Source organism: Chaetomium globosum, genomic scaffold (genome assembly GCF_000143365.1).
Source record: "Chaetomium globosum CBS 148.51 scaffold_4 genomic scaffold, whole genome shotgun sequence".
NCBI classification, from domain to species: Eukaryota; Fungi; Ascomycota; class Sordariomycetes; order Sordariales; family Chaetomiaceae; genus Chaetomium; species Chaetomium globosum.
In genome coordinates this window covers 2154555-2170782 of record NT_165979.1, presented here as the reverse complement: position 1 = coordinate 2170782, position 16228 = coordinate 2154555, and the positions used below count along the sequence as shown (strand labels likewise).

The 16228-nt window shown below is 56.1% G+C and overlaps 6 protein-coding genes across 6 annotated transcripts in view; 3 read left to right on the top strand and 3 right to left on the bottom strand.

Moving 5' to 3' along the window:
• Window positions 1–452: 452 nt before the first annotated feature.
• CHGG_04424 (uncharacterized protein) lies at window positions 453–1779 on the bottom strand (the record flags this gene model as incomplete). The annotated part of the gene is made up of 3 exons (XM_001223637.1): window positions 453–877; window positions 1512–1524; window positions 1732–1779. 3 exons carry the CDS (start codon window positions 1777–1779, stop codon window positions 453–455), a joined length of 486 nt encoding a protein of 161 aa, XP_001223638.1.
• A 256-nt stretch (window positions 1780–2035) lies between these two features.
• CHGG_04423 (uncharacterized protein) lies at window positions 2036–3207 on the top strand (the record flags this gene model as incomplete). The annotated part of the gene is made up of 4 exons (XM_001223636.1): window positions 2036–2496; window positions 2593–2704; window positions 2758–2933; window positions 2988–3207. 4 exons carry the CDS (start codon window positions 2036–2038, stop codon window positions 3205–3207), a joined length of 969 nt encoding a protein of 322 aa, XP_001223637.1.
• An 848-nt stretch (window positions 3208–4055) lies between these two features.
• Window positions 4056–9266, bottom strand: CHGG_04422 (uncharacterized protein; the record flags this gene model as incomplete). Its single annotated transcript, XM_001223635.1, has 3 exons — window positions 4056–7022; window positions 7167–8231; window positions 8283–9266. The coding sequence occupies 3 exons, from the start codon at window positions 9264–9266 to the stop codon at window positions 4056–4058; spliced, it is 5016 nt and encodes a 1671-aa protein (XP_001223636.1).
• An 890-nt stretch (window positions 9267–10156) lies between these two features.
• Window positions 10157–11009, bottom strand: CHGG_04421 (uncharacterized protein; the record flags this gene model as incomplete). The annotated part of the gene is made up of 2 exons (XM_001223634.1): window positions 10157–10767; window positions 10823–11009. 2 exons carry the CDS (start codon window positions 11007–11009, stop codon window positions 10157–10159), a joined length of 798 nt encoding a protein of 265 aa, XP_001223635.1.
• An 825-nt stretch (window positions 11010–11834) lies between these two features.
• Window positions 11835–12717, top strand: CHGG_04420 (uncharacterized protein; the record flags this gene model as incomplete). Its single annotated transcript, XM_001223633.1, has 3 exons — window positions 11835–11882; window positions 11965–12061; window positions 12134–12717. The coding sequence occupies 3 exons, from the start codon at window positions 11835–11837 to the stop codon at window positions 12715–12717; spliced, it is 729 nt and encodes a 242-aa protein (XP_001223634.1).
• A 1469-nt stretch (window positions 12718–14186) lies between these two features.
• The window catches only part of CHGG_04419 (uncharacterized protein), a gene marked incomplete at both ends in the record, with an annotated part of 2910 nt that continues 868 nt past the window's right edge, over window positions 14187–16228 (top strand). Inside the window, 3 exons of the mRNA XM_001223632.1 lie at window positions 14187–14838; window positions 15054–15865; window positions 15945–16147. Coding sequence (XP_001223633.1) covers window positions 14187–14838; window positions 15054–15865; window positions 15945–16147 — 1667 coding nt within the window. The remainder of the gene's footprint in view (window positions 14839–15053; window positions 15866–15944; window positions 16148–16228) is intronic.

The window sequence follows — 16228 nt, the reverse complement described above, 5'->3', positions numbered from 1 at the left end:
ATAGGTCTTCAGATTTCCTGTCGTAGCGTCCGAAACCCATCCCACAGTGGGTTCTTTAGGTTGAAGTCTCCTGCCAGAACCACCAGAGTGGCTTGAGCCTGAGCCGCCCTGAGAGGGCTCTCGGTACGTTCTCGCCGGCGGGGGAGTTGTATATGGACCAAAGCTCGAATCCGCGGCTTTCCCTTCCGAGGTCCGCCTCTGGGAACCACACGCGGCATCAATTCTCCGTGGCTTCGGAGCCCCACTGCCTAATTTCAAATCTTTTGCCTACATATATTGCCGCCCGCCCCTCGAGTTTATGTACCAGGTGGTATCTGCTGCTCCCGGCGCAGTATGTGGATTTTGTCGTCTTGTTGATCCACGGTTCTTGCACCGCCAAGAGGTCATATTTGACCTCTTCCAGCAAGACTTCCAGTGTTTGCTTGTTTCCTTCGGTGTTCCAGAGTAAAATTTTAATTTTCATCGCCTGCGACGGTGATCGAGTCCATCGTGGTGTCTCCCTCGGCGTCGCGTTGGTCCGGAGTGGCAGTGACCGCAGGGTTGGCGGCGGCGGTAGGCGTTGGTCCGGTAGCCGGCTCGGGCGCTCGGGGCGGCAGGGCAGTGGTGTCGACACCGCTGACTACCGGGCTTGCGAATCGCACCCCCGGCGCCTCGAAGTTGATCCTGGTCTGCTGGGGGTCTAAGAGAGCCTGACGTTGGGCTGCAGCCACATTCGTCGGTCTTCCTCTCAGCCTCTTCCTGCCTACCACCTGGTAGCTGTCGTCCTCCCTCTCTTCAGCGCCGAAGCTGAACGGGGGGCGCTCGTGTGAGTCGCGATGGCAGAGATCGTGGTTGCGGTCTCGTATGTCCGTGGTCGGAATTGGTAGGCCTCTTTGGCCTCATGGGGAATTATGTTGTGCTAGATTTACAGCGAGATTTGCATGGCATCGTCCGGAACGCCGCTCACCTCGCAGGCGTCTTTCGAGCTTCAAAGGCAGATTTCCAGGTGTTCATTACCCGGATCAAGCTGCCTCTCGTTAGGCCCCCGGGTTTTGGATTCCCGTTCGACGCTGAGACGATGGAGCTCGTCAAAGACATCCCTCCGGTCCCGACGAACAGTTTCTCTCCGGTTGTCGACTTGGCCGTCTCTCCCGGCATTCTCAAGTCTGGAAACGCCGATGGCGCAAATTACGGTTCAGACCGCGTTTTGGTCAAGCTTCAGACTGTTTGCAATCTACGGCCCATCCTGAATTCTTTCACGGAGATGGTATGGAGCAACGAATGCACGGGGGTGAGCAAGGGGCGTCATTTTGGGCTGAAGACGACTGCAGTGCGCCATCAAGAAGTAACAAGCGGCGGAGACAATTGTTGAAGATGTGGTTGTTGTCAAGGAAGAGCTCGATGGATAAACGAGGGTAACCTGAGCGGAGGGTGTTGGGGCAGCTGGCTTCGCATACTGCACCAACGAAGAATGAACTCGCCTTACTTTTCCTGTCTGTGACTCGTTGCAAGCTCCGTTCAAAGCTACTTACCTGGGAAAGGCATCTGAGGATCAAGGTTAAGCAAGTTGCAGGTCCAATAAAACAAGGTTGCTAATCAATTGATGACATCTTTGCCAACGGATCTATCCGCAACTGTGATATCTTCGGGTCTGGAGGTTTTAGCTCGCAATCTAAAGATAATCGAATTCTTTACGTGCTAGTAGCCATGGGGAAGTAGCTCGCTGGATTGGGTTAAGAACTCTGGCGGAACCAGCCACGGGCCGTGATTCAAGAGTTCCCTGTCACACCCGAGAGTCATGATGTAATAAGAGTCGTGCCAAATCACTAATACCTGTGGGAAATCACTAATACCTGGCCACCATGGGGATTTCATAAGAAACCCTACTTTCATAAAACCAGAGCGAGTGGCCCTCTTTTATATACAAAACAAAATTTCCAGGAAAACCCTTTCTCTCCCCGTCCCAACTCGTCCACTCTCGATCGACTTACACCACCACAAACCACAGCTACCACACCATCACCATCACCACCAGCCCACCACCACCCACCCCAACATGGCACGCAACATCTGCATCACCTCCATCGAAGGCCAAACCGGCTTCCTCATCGCCGAGCTGCTCCTCACCGACGACCGATTCCAGCCCCGCATCGACAGCCTCACGGGCCTCGCCCTCGACCCGTCCTCCCCCAAAGCCAAGGAGCTGCAGGCGCTGGGCGCCGTCATCGCGGCGCACACGCCGGGCCGCGCGCGCGACGTCGTCGCCACCCTCCAAAAGACCGCCTGCGACACCCTCTGCCTCGTGCCGCCCGCGCGCAGCGATAAGTTGGACATTGCGCTGGAGCTGGCCGAGGCGGCCAAGAAGGCGGGGGTGGCGAATGTGTTGCTGATCAGCGCGGCTGGGTGCGACTATGCGGAGAGGGCGGCGCAGCCGAGGCTGCGGGAGTTTGTGGATCTGGAGAGCGTGGTGTTGAGCGCGAAGGGGGATCCGGAGAGTGCGTTGGGCATTCGCCTTGTGTGATTCGGTTAGTTTCCAGTCGGCGGGGTTGAGAGTGGGTGGGGGTTGGGACTTGGGAAGTCGGTGGTGCTAATGGTTTGTCTGGGGTGTTGTAGGGCGGGCTTCTACGCTGAGAACCTTCTTCTCTATTCCGAACAGGCTCGCAACGAGGGTCTGTTGCCGCTTCCGATCGGCGAGAACCACAAGTTTGCCCCCATCGCACTGGGTGTAAGTCGCCACATCCCGAACATTGTCATGTCTTTAAGGTCTGACATCGTCAGGACGTCTCTCTTGTGGCCGCCCACGTTCTTACCGGAAAGGGCCCGCACGGTTTTGACGACCGGCATCGTGGCCAGCTGATGGTCCTCACGGGCCCCATGCTTTGTTCCGGCAAGGAACTCGCCGAATCGGCCAGCAAAGCCCTAGGTCAAACCATGGAGTTTGACAATATCTCCGAGTGAGCTTACCCTTTTCCGTCTCTTCTCGCCGCCACCATGCTAACCAGCCCCAGACGGGAGGCGAAGCGGGTACTCAAATCGCAGACCGACCTCGACGATTCGGAGAAAGAGTACATCCTCGACTATTACAGCTTGGTACGCGAGGGCAAGACCAACTACATCTCGACGACGGCATTCCACGACGTCACGGGCCAGCACCCGACCGAACCGGACGAGTTCTTCCGCAACTATGCCGGTGAGCTACGCCCGAAGAAGAAGTTGCGGAGCAGTTAGGGGGTGAAAGGTGAGTTTGAAGTTTGTGAATGGGTGATCATACTTTTTGTGTTTTTGTCACGGGATATGGCCGACGGGTGGGAACACAGGCCAGTCGCCTAAACAAAACCAATCAGGGAACCCCACATGAGTGGCTTCAGTGAGCTCAGTAGGAGGGTACAACTTGAGCACAACTGAGCCCACGGGACTTAGATAGGTATATAGTCACTCGTTCTGGAAAGCTCTGGGAGTTCTCCAGTTAAGCAATCACAACTACAGTTCGCTACACAGCACGGGAGCCCTACTGGTGAGACAAGCCTTTGTTGTGCACCTTTTGGCTGCACCGAACCTAAGCACCCTTGAGAGATTACCTTCAACCGAAGCTGAACCCTAACAGGACAGGGTCCTGAAGTAGGTTCGTCACAGTTTTGTTTTGAGGACTGTAAGATAATCGATTTAAGGGATATTACTAGAGAAATTGTGCATAACGCATGTGCTAATTACATGAAGAGGAGGTCCAGCCCTATCCTGCATTGCCCTATCCTGGCCTGTCATTAGTGGTATTGTGTCCTGTCCTACCCCGTACTCCAGAATCCCCAGTTCTATGGGGATAATCGTAACATGTCCACCCAAACAACCGCTATAAAATTGCTGGCGTCGCTTCGTTCGTCAGTCGCGCGGCCCTTCGCTACGCTACGGGGCGCTTCCTTCCTCTCTCCCGCTCCTGGCAATTTTCCTGTCCCTCTCCGGAGGACAATCGAGCTAATTTATTGTTATTAAGTACGGGAGAGACGAAGCGCCAATATCTGTCCGGAGTCTAATATTGTTCGGCCAAACTGCTTGCTATTTTCTACATGCTTAATTCGTAGTCACACATAACTCTCCGTATCGCTCGCTTCCACGTTGCTTGGTCGGTATAGCGGCTCTAGCAACCTAGCCTTCCAACGCCTCTCGTAATCCGCCAGCTTCCTCTGCATGGCAGCAGTCGGCGGGTCCCGGTTCACTCGGCTTCGGTCGAATGGTACGTCGAACATCACCCCGTCCAGCCTCGACGCCCGGGAGACGGCCACGTATGACAACCCGGAAGCGAACTCGCGCTCCGAGATGTCGCACACCACCTTGGGCAGCGTGATCCCCTGGGACTTGTGCACCGTGATAGCGTACGCGACCACTAGGGGGAACTGTGTGCGGCTGCACGTCTTGTTCTTCAGGGTGAAGTCTTGCCTCACCTGCAGGATCGGGACCACCAACCTGCCCTGCCCGTCCTGAAGCTCTACGTCTCTTGTGTAGTACGGCGGCCCCGTATACTTGTCGAGGGCCACCATGATGACCAACGGCGGATCCCGCAGGGGGTCCGCCCCTTCCGCCCAGCCGATATCGTGTACCGTGCCTTGGGCGCCGTTCACCAGGCCCACCGGGTTCCAGATATTCCTGGTCAACATCACTCTGGCGCCGATGCATACCGGGAAGCGGCTCGACAGGTTGCCGGCGTCTTTCGACTCGGCCTTACTTGCCCCGTCGCCTTGGTGGGTAGCCTCTACGTAGAGGGCCGGAGAGTTCAGGTCGACCATGTGGTCATGATTATAAGACCGCACCTTTTCTCTCGTCGGATAAATGCGTACGGCGTTCGCGAAACCGGCTTGTACTCTGGGTGAGAGATTGGACGCGCACCGGGAGACTAACAGCTCCCACCCCGTGACCGACACCCGAGCCTGTCTGAGCTCGACCAAGGCGTCGCGAAACCCGGCCTGGTCCGCCCCATGTTGCCGCTGGATTGTCTCCAAGAAAACCGAGTGCTCGAAGGCGCGGTAGGCATTGAGACCAGCAACCTCCATCTCCTTCATCAACCTGTCGTACTCGGCATAGATCGGCTTGTTCAGCACCGGCGGCAGCTGGAAGAAGTCTCCGATCAGAATGACGCTCAATCCGCCGAAAAAGAAGTCATTCTTCTCCGGAAAGATCTCGCGGAGCCGCCGATCGATCCAACCCAGAGTCTTGAGCCCCAGCATGCTCTTTTCGTCGATGACGAGGTAACGTACACCCGCAAAAACACGCTGTAGGTTCCCCAAAACAGTGGGTGTTTCGGTCAACGGGCGGTAGTTGCCATCGATAGGCAAGCGGAGGAGGGAGTGCAGCGTCTGGCCATTGATCTGGTTGCTCGCGACCCCGGTGGGTGCGGCACGGAGAATGGGCGATTTTCGGCCGGGGAGAGTTTGCTGGAGGTGAGACGACAGCATGTTGACCATGTACGACTTCCCAGTGCCTCCGCCGCCGTCAACATGCAACAGGATGGGCGGTACGTTATCCCGTTCTAGGTGGCCCATAATAGTGTCGTACACGATCCTCTGTTCCCGGTTGAGGGTATCCCGGGCCTTCAGAGGAATGTGTTCAACATCTCCCGCCATACTGGGGTGCTCGACTTTGAGAAGATCCCAGTATTTGCCGCTGTCGAACCGTTCATCGATATACCGGCCGACGTGGGGATGCCAGTCGTACCTGATGTCGATATCTCGCCTAGTCAGTAGGTCGATCTCCTCGTGTTCTGGTTGGAGCTCAGGCACCATGCGTGCGAGCTCCTGCCAGTCTTCGAGACTGATATCTTCCTGGAAGGGTACAGCCCGGAACTCGTCCTCGTCAGCCGCGGGTTCCGGCGCTTCCGCCTCTCCGTAGTGGTCATCCTCATGTTCATGGTGCTCCAAGCAGTGCTCGTATGCCGCCACGTAGCCTGAGAAACGGGTACCGTCGAGGGTTAGAAAGCCGCCGCATTCCCGATGAGGATGTGCCAGCATAAGCTTGACCCGGCAGAAGTCCTCGAACTGTACGTGCCCATGGACCGGCGTGTACCGCGGGAAGTAATACAACACCCTGGGCCGAGCGGGTGGGCGCCATTCCCTCCAGTTGCCCGGGTTTGGCGATTGGAAGTTCCACGTCTCCAGGAACCTGAAATACGACACCGCCTCCATGTCACTAGGCCGTTCCAGGTATTTCTCGTACGACGTCTTCTTCGTCTGGACAGCCTCATCCGCTTCGGAGAATTCTGCCAACCGGTTATGCCTGTCAGCCGGTCGGCAGTCGACGCTAATCACAACGCGGCTGTCCTGGTAGAGGGGTAGCTTGAGGAGGATGTGGCACGTCTCCTGTGCGGAGTAATCCCTCTCGCCGATTAACTTGTTCATCATCCTCGAAACAAACGACAGCATGGGGTTCCTGTCCGAGACGTGTGGCAATATGGCCCCGGCGATCTCGGCGTACGTGCTGGTCTTGGTCTCGGTCTTGCTGCAGTATTTGGCGGCGTAGTTGATCACCGCCTCGATCCCGGTGCACGGCGAGATGTCGGTGTTGGCCAGCCAGCAGAGCGTGATGAGCCGGTTATACTGGTTCATGTGGGAGTCGTTCCGTACCGCCTCAAACGACCACCACGTCTTGCCCGGCCTTCTAACCAAGCCGGCTTCCTCTCGATGCGGGCGGGGAAACAGAAACCGGCATTCCGGTTCGGGGCCCGGCTCGCCGTTCTTCTCTGCCAGTTCCGCCGCGCGTTTGTTGATGCGCAAACAGTAGGTGGACGAGCAATGATGCCGTTGGCACCGGTTGAGGACGCGATCCAGCCAGTCCCATGTTACTTCCGTCTGCAGTGCGTCGACGTTCAGTGGGTTGCCGCCATCACCTCCTTGTCCAATCCGATGGGGCTGGGGGTTTTCCGCCGAGATGTGGTAACCCCACAAACGCGCGAACCTCGCCCTCTCCTCATCTGTGCTGGTAGCCTGCTGCGGGCCCTCTTCAAACCAGTACAGCCCGTGGTTATGACTGCTGCCTCGTCCTTGCCATTCGTACCGACACTAAAAGTCTGAAAGGTTAAATTTTTTGGTTAACACCACGTCTCGGAATGCCTTGAACCGCGTGGTGAAGTACCACGCCGCGATATGGGGGTTCTCGCGAAGCAGGCGACCGGACAACGAGATCCGGGCCGGCTCGTCCAACACCTGCCACCGCTCGAATTCCGGCATGTGCCGGTAGAGGTCGTGCCAGTGCAGATCGGCTGGGCTCAACGTGATGAATACGCCGGGGACGCCCAGACAGTGCGCGAAAGATTCGCACTCCCTGCGCCGGCGGTACCAATAGGGTCTCGTACCCTGAATCGCCCCAGCAAAGCGGGAGATCTGGTTGAGGATTGCCTGAGCTTCAGGACGGTCGGGATTCTCCAGTGCCTGTTGTAACTCCGCCTTGGTTAGGACGGTAGACCGCTGCTTGTTGACGTAGAACCGGCTGTGCCCATAGGCCTGCTGCCGCATGAGGGTGTTCAATGCGATGTAACGGAAGGTATGATGGCGGGCAAAACGCCCGTCATGCCACTTCATCGCATGCGCCAAGTAATCCGAGTAGCTGATGGCGCGTTGCCTCGGCTGGTTGAAATCAGCAAGACCGCGTGGGTAGAGGCTGGGACATGCTAGCGACAGCAGAGCCTGCGACCGGTTGAACTCGCTGATCGGCGTGAATCTGATGGGAGGCATTGGAAGGTGGTGAGCGTCGCGCGGTTGCTGCTGCTGCATTGGAGGACGTTCTTGGTTCTCCGGGCCGTTGTTTTCGAGTCCGCCCTGCAGCAGGGCGAATTCCGAATCCTTGACCAGCACGTTGGGTACAGCTGCTTCATCGAACCCCAGCCCATCCTCGTTCTCCGGCCTGTCACCGTCGACTGGGCCCTGGTCGGGCTCTAGGTCTTCCCAGCTGCTCACTTCGTGGATGGTAAGTTGATCGAAGATGGACTCGTCTTCGGGTAGCTGGCTTAGATTTGATTCGCTAAGGAGAAAGCCTTTGTAGCCAGGATGGTTGCGTGACAGGAAACGGAGCCAGGTAGCCACCACTCGGCGGCGAATGCGAAATCGCTTGCGAAACTGTCGGTCCATCGCGGGATCGGCTTCAGAACCGCTCGGACGCAGAATCACGATATCCAAATCCTTGGGCAGCAATGGAAGTTCGTCATAGACCTTGCCTACGTCGCGAAGGAAATGAACAACATGGCCGCGATATTTGTACTGCTGGCCCCGGACCTGAAAGCCAAAAGTAAGAAGCAATGCCAACAAAGATAGAAAGGAACACACCGTAAACACGTTGACTGCAACGTGGACCCGCGAGATAACCATCTCTTCGGCGGGATGGAGGATGGGTAGAGAGTCTGGCATCTCTCCAAAGTCCAGGTGGTTCTCGGCGGAGTAAAGGAAAGGTTCGTCAGCCCGCTTCTTGTCATCCTTTTGGTGACAGCGTTTACAAACTCCATCCGCCTTTAGCTCAACATCAAACCAGCGTTCCTTACATCTGAAACAAAGGCGCATGTTTTCCTGCGCAAGGCGCTCGTTAAACTCATGCTTGATAGTAACATCGTTTTTGCAAAGCGGAGATCCCTGCAGATCGCCCGTGTATTTAGGAGGCGGTTCGTTGAAATCGCGGGGCGGGACCGGCGGCGGGTCATTGACCGGAATTTTGCGAGGACGGCCTACTGGTTGTCTCGGCTTTGGTGGGCGACCATGGCGAATTTGGCTGCGTAGGGGCGCTGGAGAAGGTTCTGGACGAGTGACACGGCGAGGACGGCCACGTGGGCGGCGAGGAGCAGCTGGATTGTGAAGGGGATGTATCCGTGGTCGGCCAGGCGGACGGCGAAGAGTCGGATCGGAAGGGGGCTGTTTTCGAGGCCGGCCTCGCTTCCCTCGCTGTTCGATAGGCTCTTCCGGTACAGGCCCTTCTGCTACTGCGATGCCTGGCTCGGAGCGGGAATTGCTCCGGTCATCATCGCTACTTTGGTCGTCTCCTTCGACATCCTCTCGGCCCTTAGATTGCCGACGAAGCAACTCGCTCAGTCGGGGTGTCTGACTCGGCTCCTCATCATTACGCCGCAATGACCGGTGATCTCTCTGGATGCGGGCAAGCTCTTGACGAGCAGCAGCGACGGTGACAGAGTCGCCCTCTACCACACCGCCGGCGTGATACCGCTCACTCATCACAGCATGGGTGAGGTTCTTGCGCTTGGGCGGGGCCGCCACCTCGTCCGACACGTCAGAAAGCCTTTTGTTGCCTACAATCTCACGCATTATGGCAACGGAAGTGGTCGATTGTTTCACCTGTGCGATCTGTATTAGCAACAAATCAAGTATGGTGGGAAGCTATGGTTACTCTGTCGGCCGCCTTCTTCCGGCAAGCAAGACATCTTTGTACTGTCTTCGAGGAATCACGCAGGTGAACAAACTGCATGGCAGGCTGCTTCTCTCTGCAGTGGGAACAAACCCTCATTTCTCCGTTGATCTCCATGCTGGATGGGAACATTGGATTGGGAGGTAAATAACAACTGTCGCGCGAGTGTCCCAAAACAGACATGGGCTGATCTTATCCCGCCAATTTACGCGTCCAAAACACGATAGCAGAAATAGTGGAGACCGCAGCCCTGTCGACCAATTGGCAGATCGTATGATTTTTCGAGAGTTTTCTTCTATTTAAATCACGTGACTTTACCATAATAATTCTTTTGGAGTTTGGCCGCAATATTGTCCTCCGGACAGGATCATCCATGTAGGAGACAAAAACCGGATACCCGGGCCATGGTTCATGCTAAGTTTCGCTCAAATGGATCAAACCCGGTCTCGAACCAGTCAAGCACCTCGGTGATGGGATGTGACAACGAAGTCTGTGTCAAAAACGGAAGAATCAAAGTATCTATTACGTCAATCTAAAGAAACTGATCATTGCTTTAGCTTACATGCTATCAGGTGGTGAGAATGACGGCAGTTGTTTTTCGCTGATCGTGGTCTCCTGAGAACATTCTCCATGAATGAAAAAGTCCGAATTTATACGAGAGCCTTGTTGGATCAGTCACACAGCATCACGACGCTAGTACAACGCCAATGAGCAAAAATAACAAAGAATAAGTCTATTTACATGCAAATCCCAAATCCTAATTATTACCCAAAGTCTCCCATACCCTGTACTAGCTCCCAGGCAACTCAAACACTCTGCGCGGCTCCTGAATAACGTTCAGCTCCGCTGGGTTGTAGTACTTGGGGTTGTCACTATGGCCATATGCCGCTGGTATTGATAGCCCTGGCCGCTTTTCTGAATACGGCTCCCAGTTCCCCCCTCCCATGCCGTTATAGGGGTTGTCGTCGTGGTATGCGGGCGCGACCGGAGGCTGGACCATCCTTCTCCGCCTCCTGAGTATGAAATAACCCGCAATGGCACCCAACACGGCAGCAGCGGGTATGGCGACGCCAATTCCAATTTTGGCGCCGGAATCTAAGCCGCTTGAAGTTTCGGAGAGAGGAGCGTTGCTTGTGGCAGCAGGGTTGGGGGTGGTTTGGACGGGGGCGGTGGTTGATGTGGATGTTGCTGCCGTCCTAGTGATGCTGGAGGCACTTGTGCTTCCTTCAGAGGCCGCCGTCGGCCGTATGTTGCTATTCGCCGTGAGGTTGAAATAGTGGCTGTTGGCGTCGGCACTGGATTTCCCTTCCTCGAAGATGCTCAGGAAGAACATGTTGGATACCGAGAGGTCCTTGGTTGTGGCCACGATCCAAGTGAATGTCGATACGTCCACGACCTTACCTGTGGACCTGGCATCAGCATATAACATAATACCAGATGGAAGGTCGTGACTTACGGGTAATGTATTGCATCGAGCCGAAGTATTCGCCCGTGGTGGCATTTAGTTGCCACAGTGTCAGTGACGTTTGTTTCCCTTCTTCTCCCGGAGTCCAAGAAACTTCCACCACGCTGCCTATCACGTATGTTGGGTTCTTGCTAACATCACCGACGGCCCCAAACGGAGGCGGGTTGATGAACTCCATCTCGGCTAATACACACGGCAGAAAAGCCGTGAGCAATTGGAGAAGGCGCATAACGAGAGAATAACGATAGACGGTTTGGATCGAGTAAGATGTCAGGATAGCATGAGCAAAAGCATGGGAATGATCGGATGTCGAAATTTGAGGTGGAATTTCTCATAAGGGCGGAGAATCCGTCATCCAGTCCAAGATAGATGGTGCGCGGACACCTCCCTCCCGGCGTATTATACATATTTTGACCCGAAGCTGTTGGTTTCAGCTACTGCAGCAACCCATTCGGCACTGTTGATCGCAGGGGCTCATGGGTTGCATGGAATCTTGCTGGCGCTTAGCAACAGCCTTGGCTGCGAATCTATTCTCATCGTCTCGACTTCGCTTGACACCGACCGCTGGTCATGCCCGAATTAAGCGCGCATTCAGGCCGGGTGCAAGCCCCCTGGGCTTCCGCCAATAGCGCCGTGGGCGACCAAGTTGTCGGGTCCAGCGCTTATTCTCGATTCGCCCATCGCCAGCGCCAGGGGTTCGCAATCTCCAATGCTTCGCTTTTCCTAGCCGCCATGCCACGTCTCCCAATCTGTTGGCGCGGGTTGTTTAAAACGTGCCATTCCCCTCTTCCCTCCCCCATCATGAGAGGGGGCTGCGCAATTACAAACAATAGCAGCGCGGAGCGCCGGCAACCATGCAATCTGTGCACTGCCTTTTAGCGTCGCGAAAGCTTTCCCGGTCCATCGTCTTCGTCGCCCTCTTTTTGGCCTGCTTCCCTCCCTTGATTGTGTATACTTTTTGGAGTCCAAGCGAGCGCTGGCGGTTGAGCGGTCGGCTACCCCAATGGCGGGCAACCCAGTCGCATCCTTCAACAATACCGAAAAAGCTATGGTACAAACTCGGACCGAAGGGCTTGAGCGACAAGACGCGAGCATGGACCGATAGCTGCATCAGGAATAATACCGACTATGAGGTCGAGTTTATGACCGAGTCTTCGGCCGACAGTTATGTCCGGAACAAATTTGGGGCGACTGATCCCGACCTCGTCGAGATGTATCTCGGCTTGACGGGTACGTACCTTGTGGCCCCAATTGTGTCATCCCTGTCTCCGCGGTTTGCTAACGGTAGTTGGGATGAACCAGTCCCCATCTTTAAAGCTGACATTCTCCGATATCTTCTCCTCTTCTCCGAAGGGGGGGTCTACTGCGACCTGGATATCTCGTGCGAGGTGCCAATCGATGAATGGATACCGCCGCAGTTCCAAGGGAACGCCAGCGTCGTGGTAGGCTGGGAGTTCGATGTCGGCTGGCCCGGCAACTTCATCCGACAGTTTACGACATGGTCCATCATGGCCAAGCCGGGGTCGCCGCATCTGTGGATGGTGGTCCAAGATATCCTGCAGTCATTCCGGGATAAAATGAAGGAGAAGAACGTGCCAATCGAGGGGCTGACTCTAGACATGCTCGGGGACGTGGTCGATGCCACTGGCCCAAGGAGGTTCACACGGAGCATTCTGAAGAGCGTGGGGGAGGCGTACAATACGACACTCGAGGACATCCAGGAGCTGTTGGAACCGAAGCTGGCTGGAGATGTGCTGGTCCTCCCCGGTTACGCGTTTGCGGCATCAGCGAATACCTACGATGAGGCGATGCATGTGCCCCCTCCTCTGCTCAAACATCACTACGCCGGCACTTGGAAGAATGAAAAAGGCGGAGAGATGGTCTGAGGGTTTATTAGTTTCGGAGTAAGGGCCTGAGTTTTTGCTGGTTGTTCGTAATGTATTGTAATCGACAAGATGATACCCACTAAATAATTATATGCAGTGCATTTTTAATGTCGTCCTGATTTCAACGTCGTCTTGATCGTGGGAATCCAAGGCAGGCCCGAGGGAGGCACGTGGGAGGGCAGTCGTGCCATTTTGGGTTGACATGCTGATCCAAGTACGTGACGAGATTAAACAGGCTGGCAGGGCAGCGTGATCAAAGTTCAAGGAATTGAGGAACAGAGGTCGTTGAGCCAAAGAAGCAGGAGTAGCCGTTGGGATAATCCTGGCAGCGTGCGTGCCTGGCTTGCCTGGGTTGGCATACCAGACCCTAACCCCCCCTTCCTTCGCCTGGGAGCTTCGACCTTTGCCAACTTCAACCTTGCCTCCCGTCAGTTTCGAGCACTAAAACGCCTTTTTATTCATTGTTGCGACACCAGCTTCCAAACACCATGAACGAGCCACCCGGGGCGCGCAAAAGTGGGTTGATCGGTTGTCCGGCAAACCAGTGTATGCTCGAACTGAGGCCGTGGTTTTTGCCCTTTGCTTGTATGCAGAAATGAGGTCATGAACCTGGCTCGATCCAATCCCAGAACAGCAAGCATCAACACACCAACCAAGGCAAAGAGAGAACTTCTGTTTTCGGCAATTCATATCCAATCCAAGCTCCCCATCGAGCCAATCCAAGCCTCTCCCGACCTCGATCCAACTCCAAAGCTCGGTTCCGGTTCAAATGCTCCGTGGACGAAACGTTACCAGCACTCCAACTTTGGGAAGCAAGGAAGATCAATCAAGGCCTTGGCGGTCATTTTCCTCGGCGCCCTGTTTCCCGAACGGCTCTCATTTGCTACCAGTGACTTGTAAGTCCAACGATGATGTCTTCGCCTCTAAAGCGTCGCTTCCTTAGGTGGCCATGGTAGGCTGCGTTGCCTGCCGTTGTGCTCATCCTCGGTCCCCTGGACCTCCGTGCCTCCACACTTTGTATTGCGCTGGGAGGGCACAAGGGCAGTGAAGGGCCACTAGGCCTTCACCAACTGTCTTTCTAGAACCTGGGGCCTTCACCTTGATCATCTCCCATGTGTGGTTGCGTTGACAAGATAGATCTGCTAGTATGGATGTTAGGCTTATTAGATATTGTTCCTTGCTGTTCCGTCTTTTCTCCTCGTTCATCAAAACCACATCATCATCACCTTCTTGACCGAGACCAGGAGCTTTTCTCCCTGGTCCCTCTCGCGCCCTGTGACCTGTTCACGCTGCAGCCTCTAAGACACGGTTCGCTCCGTGCCGTGACCTCATTACCTCCCTCCGGCTGGCCCTGCCACCCACCATCCCGCCTGCAAGGTGGCGAACCACCGCACATAAGCCTCCCTGACACACCTGCGGCGATCATCGTTGGTGGCTTAGCAGGCCAGGCTTCGACCACTGCTGCCATCATGCCTTACACCCAACTGCCGAAGGCCTGCTCAGACCCTGAAATACCCCCAGGTCACCCTGGCAGGCCCAGGTTTCACCACAGATGCACCGAAGACCGACTCCGTGAAGGTCTAGGAAGACCTCCGTCCTTCTCAATGTCGAACAAGATCGCCAAAGAGCGGAAATCCATCTTCAAGGAGCTAGGCCTGGATACAAATCAACCGAAGGAGTTCATCTCGAACGAGAAGGATTATGGCGAGACTAAGGGACTGGCATCGCCCGCGAGCATTCATGCCCCTGAATCAGCGAACCGCAATGCAGACGATGCGGGCCGAAGAGAGACGGCAAGGCGACTGACACATGGAGAGGAAGACGGACGGGTAGAGCCCCAATCCGAGCCAGCGTCCCCATCGCCCTCCCAGCGGCCGTGGTACTCCAGACTACCCAGGGTTCGCCGACCCAGGATCAAGAGTGTTTCAAGTGCGCCCCCAAGCATGTCTACCATCACCAGGCTCTCATCGGTTGCACTGCTTATTGCTGTTCTGTTACCCGGTTTTAGTTATTACCAGAGCCGTGAGGAGACTGCGTCAAATCTTGCGGAGGCCGGCGTGATTCAAACCACGACCGTGGAATCCCGGCCCTATCCTCGAGAGAAGAAACACGCCGACAGAGGTGTGCAAGCGATGGGCCCATCAGGGTGAGTGTAGAGCGCGCCATACGAGGACCTAGATGGGATTACTGACACGGATGGAAAGCCGCCCAGCTGAACGGGACGTTGTACATCTACGGTGGCCAGGCTACGTACTCAAAGGAACAAGAAGAGAATACATGGAGTAACTCCTCCCAGCCAAACGGTGAAAATGGTGTCTTATGCTGACCTCTCACAGATAATAATTTCCTGGCGTTGGATCTCACAAAATCCTGGGACACCAGCTCACCGGCACTCCGAAGCCTCCCTCAGCCATCAGGCCCGCCTGCTGTGTCCTTGGGTTATCTCTGGAACGACTACAACAACCTCTACCTCTACGGCGGACAGTTTGCCGACAATCCATTCGTCGAGCCCGCCCCTATTTCGACCTGGAAGTACTCCGTCAGCGGTAAGGCCTGGACCGAGTATCCATCACCAAGGACCTCGGCCGGCAAGAACGCCGACCCGGGTGATCGACCAGTGCAACGTGCCGCCGAAGGCGCAGGCATATCGGTGCCCGAGCTGGGATTGAGCTGGTATTTTGGCGGCCACCTCGACCTGTCCACCACTCCCGGCTGGTCCAACCAGATCGCCCGGGTGTATCTCAAGAGCCTCCTCGAGTTCACCCACCCCGGATACACCAACGACGCCGTCTACTCGCTGGCCGACGGGACTGGGGCGGGCGAGGGTGGCGCGTACCGCAACATCACTGAGGGCGGTCTGCAAGTCAAGGACAGGTTCCCCGAGAGAGCAGACGGCGTCTTGGTTTTCGTGCCTGGCTGGGGTGAAAAAGGGGTGCTCATCGGGCTGGCGGGTGGCAGCAACGACACGTTCGTCGACGATCTCTCGACCCTCGACGTCTACGACATTGCACGATCGGAGTGGTACCAGCAGAAGACCACCGGAGACGCGCCATCCGTGCGAGTCAACCCATGCGCCGTGACCGCGTCCGCGCCAGACGCATCCAGCTTCCAGGTCTACCTCTACGGCGGCCAGAACCTACAACCCTACGTATGTCCGCCCCCCCAACACTCACCAACCACCACTTCCCCCAACCAACCCCCAACCACCACTAACCCACCCCCCACAGGGCCAACAAACCCAATACTCCGACATGTACATCCTTACCATCCCCTCCTTCACCTGGCTCGCGGTCCCCACCCCCCCTTCCTCCCCCCCCGCCCGCGCAGGGCACACCTGCATCCTACACTCCGGCCAAATCCTCATCATCGGCGGCTACACGGGCGCCGCCCCCTACCACCCCCTGCGAAGCCCACCCCGCGCGGCATCCACGTCTTCAACGCCAGCACCCTCCACTTCGAATCGCACTTCCACCCCCACCCCTCCCGACAACACCGAAAACACCATCCTCTC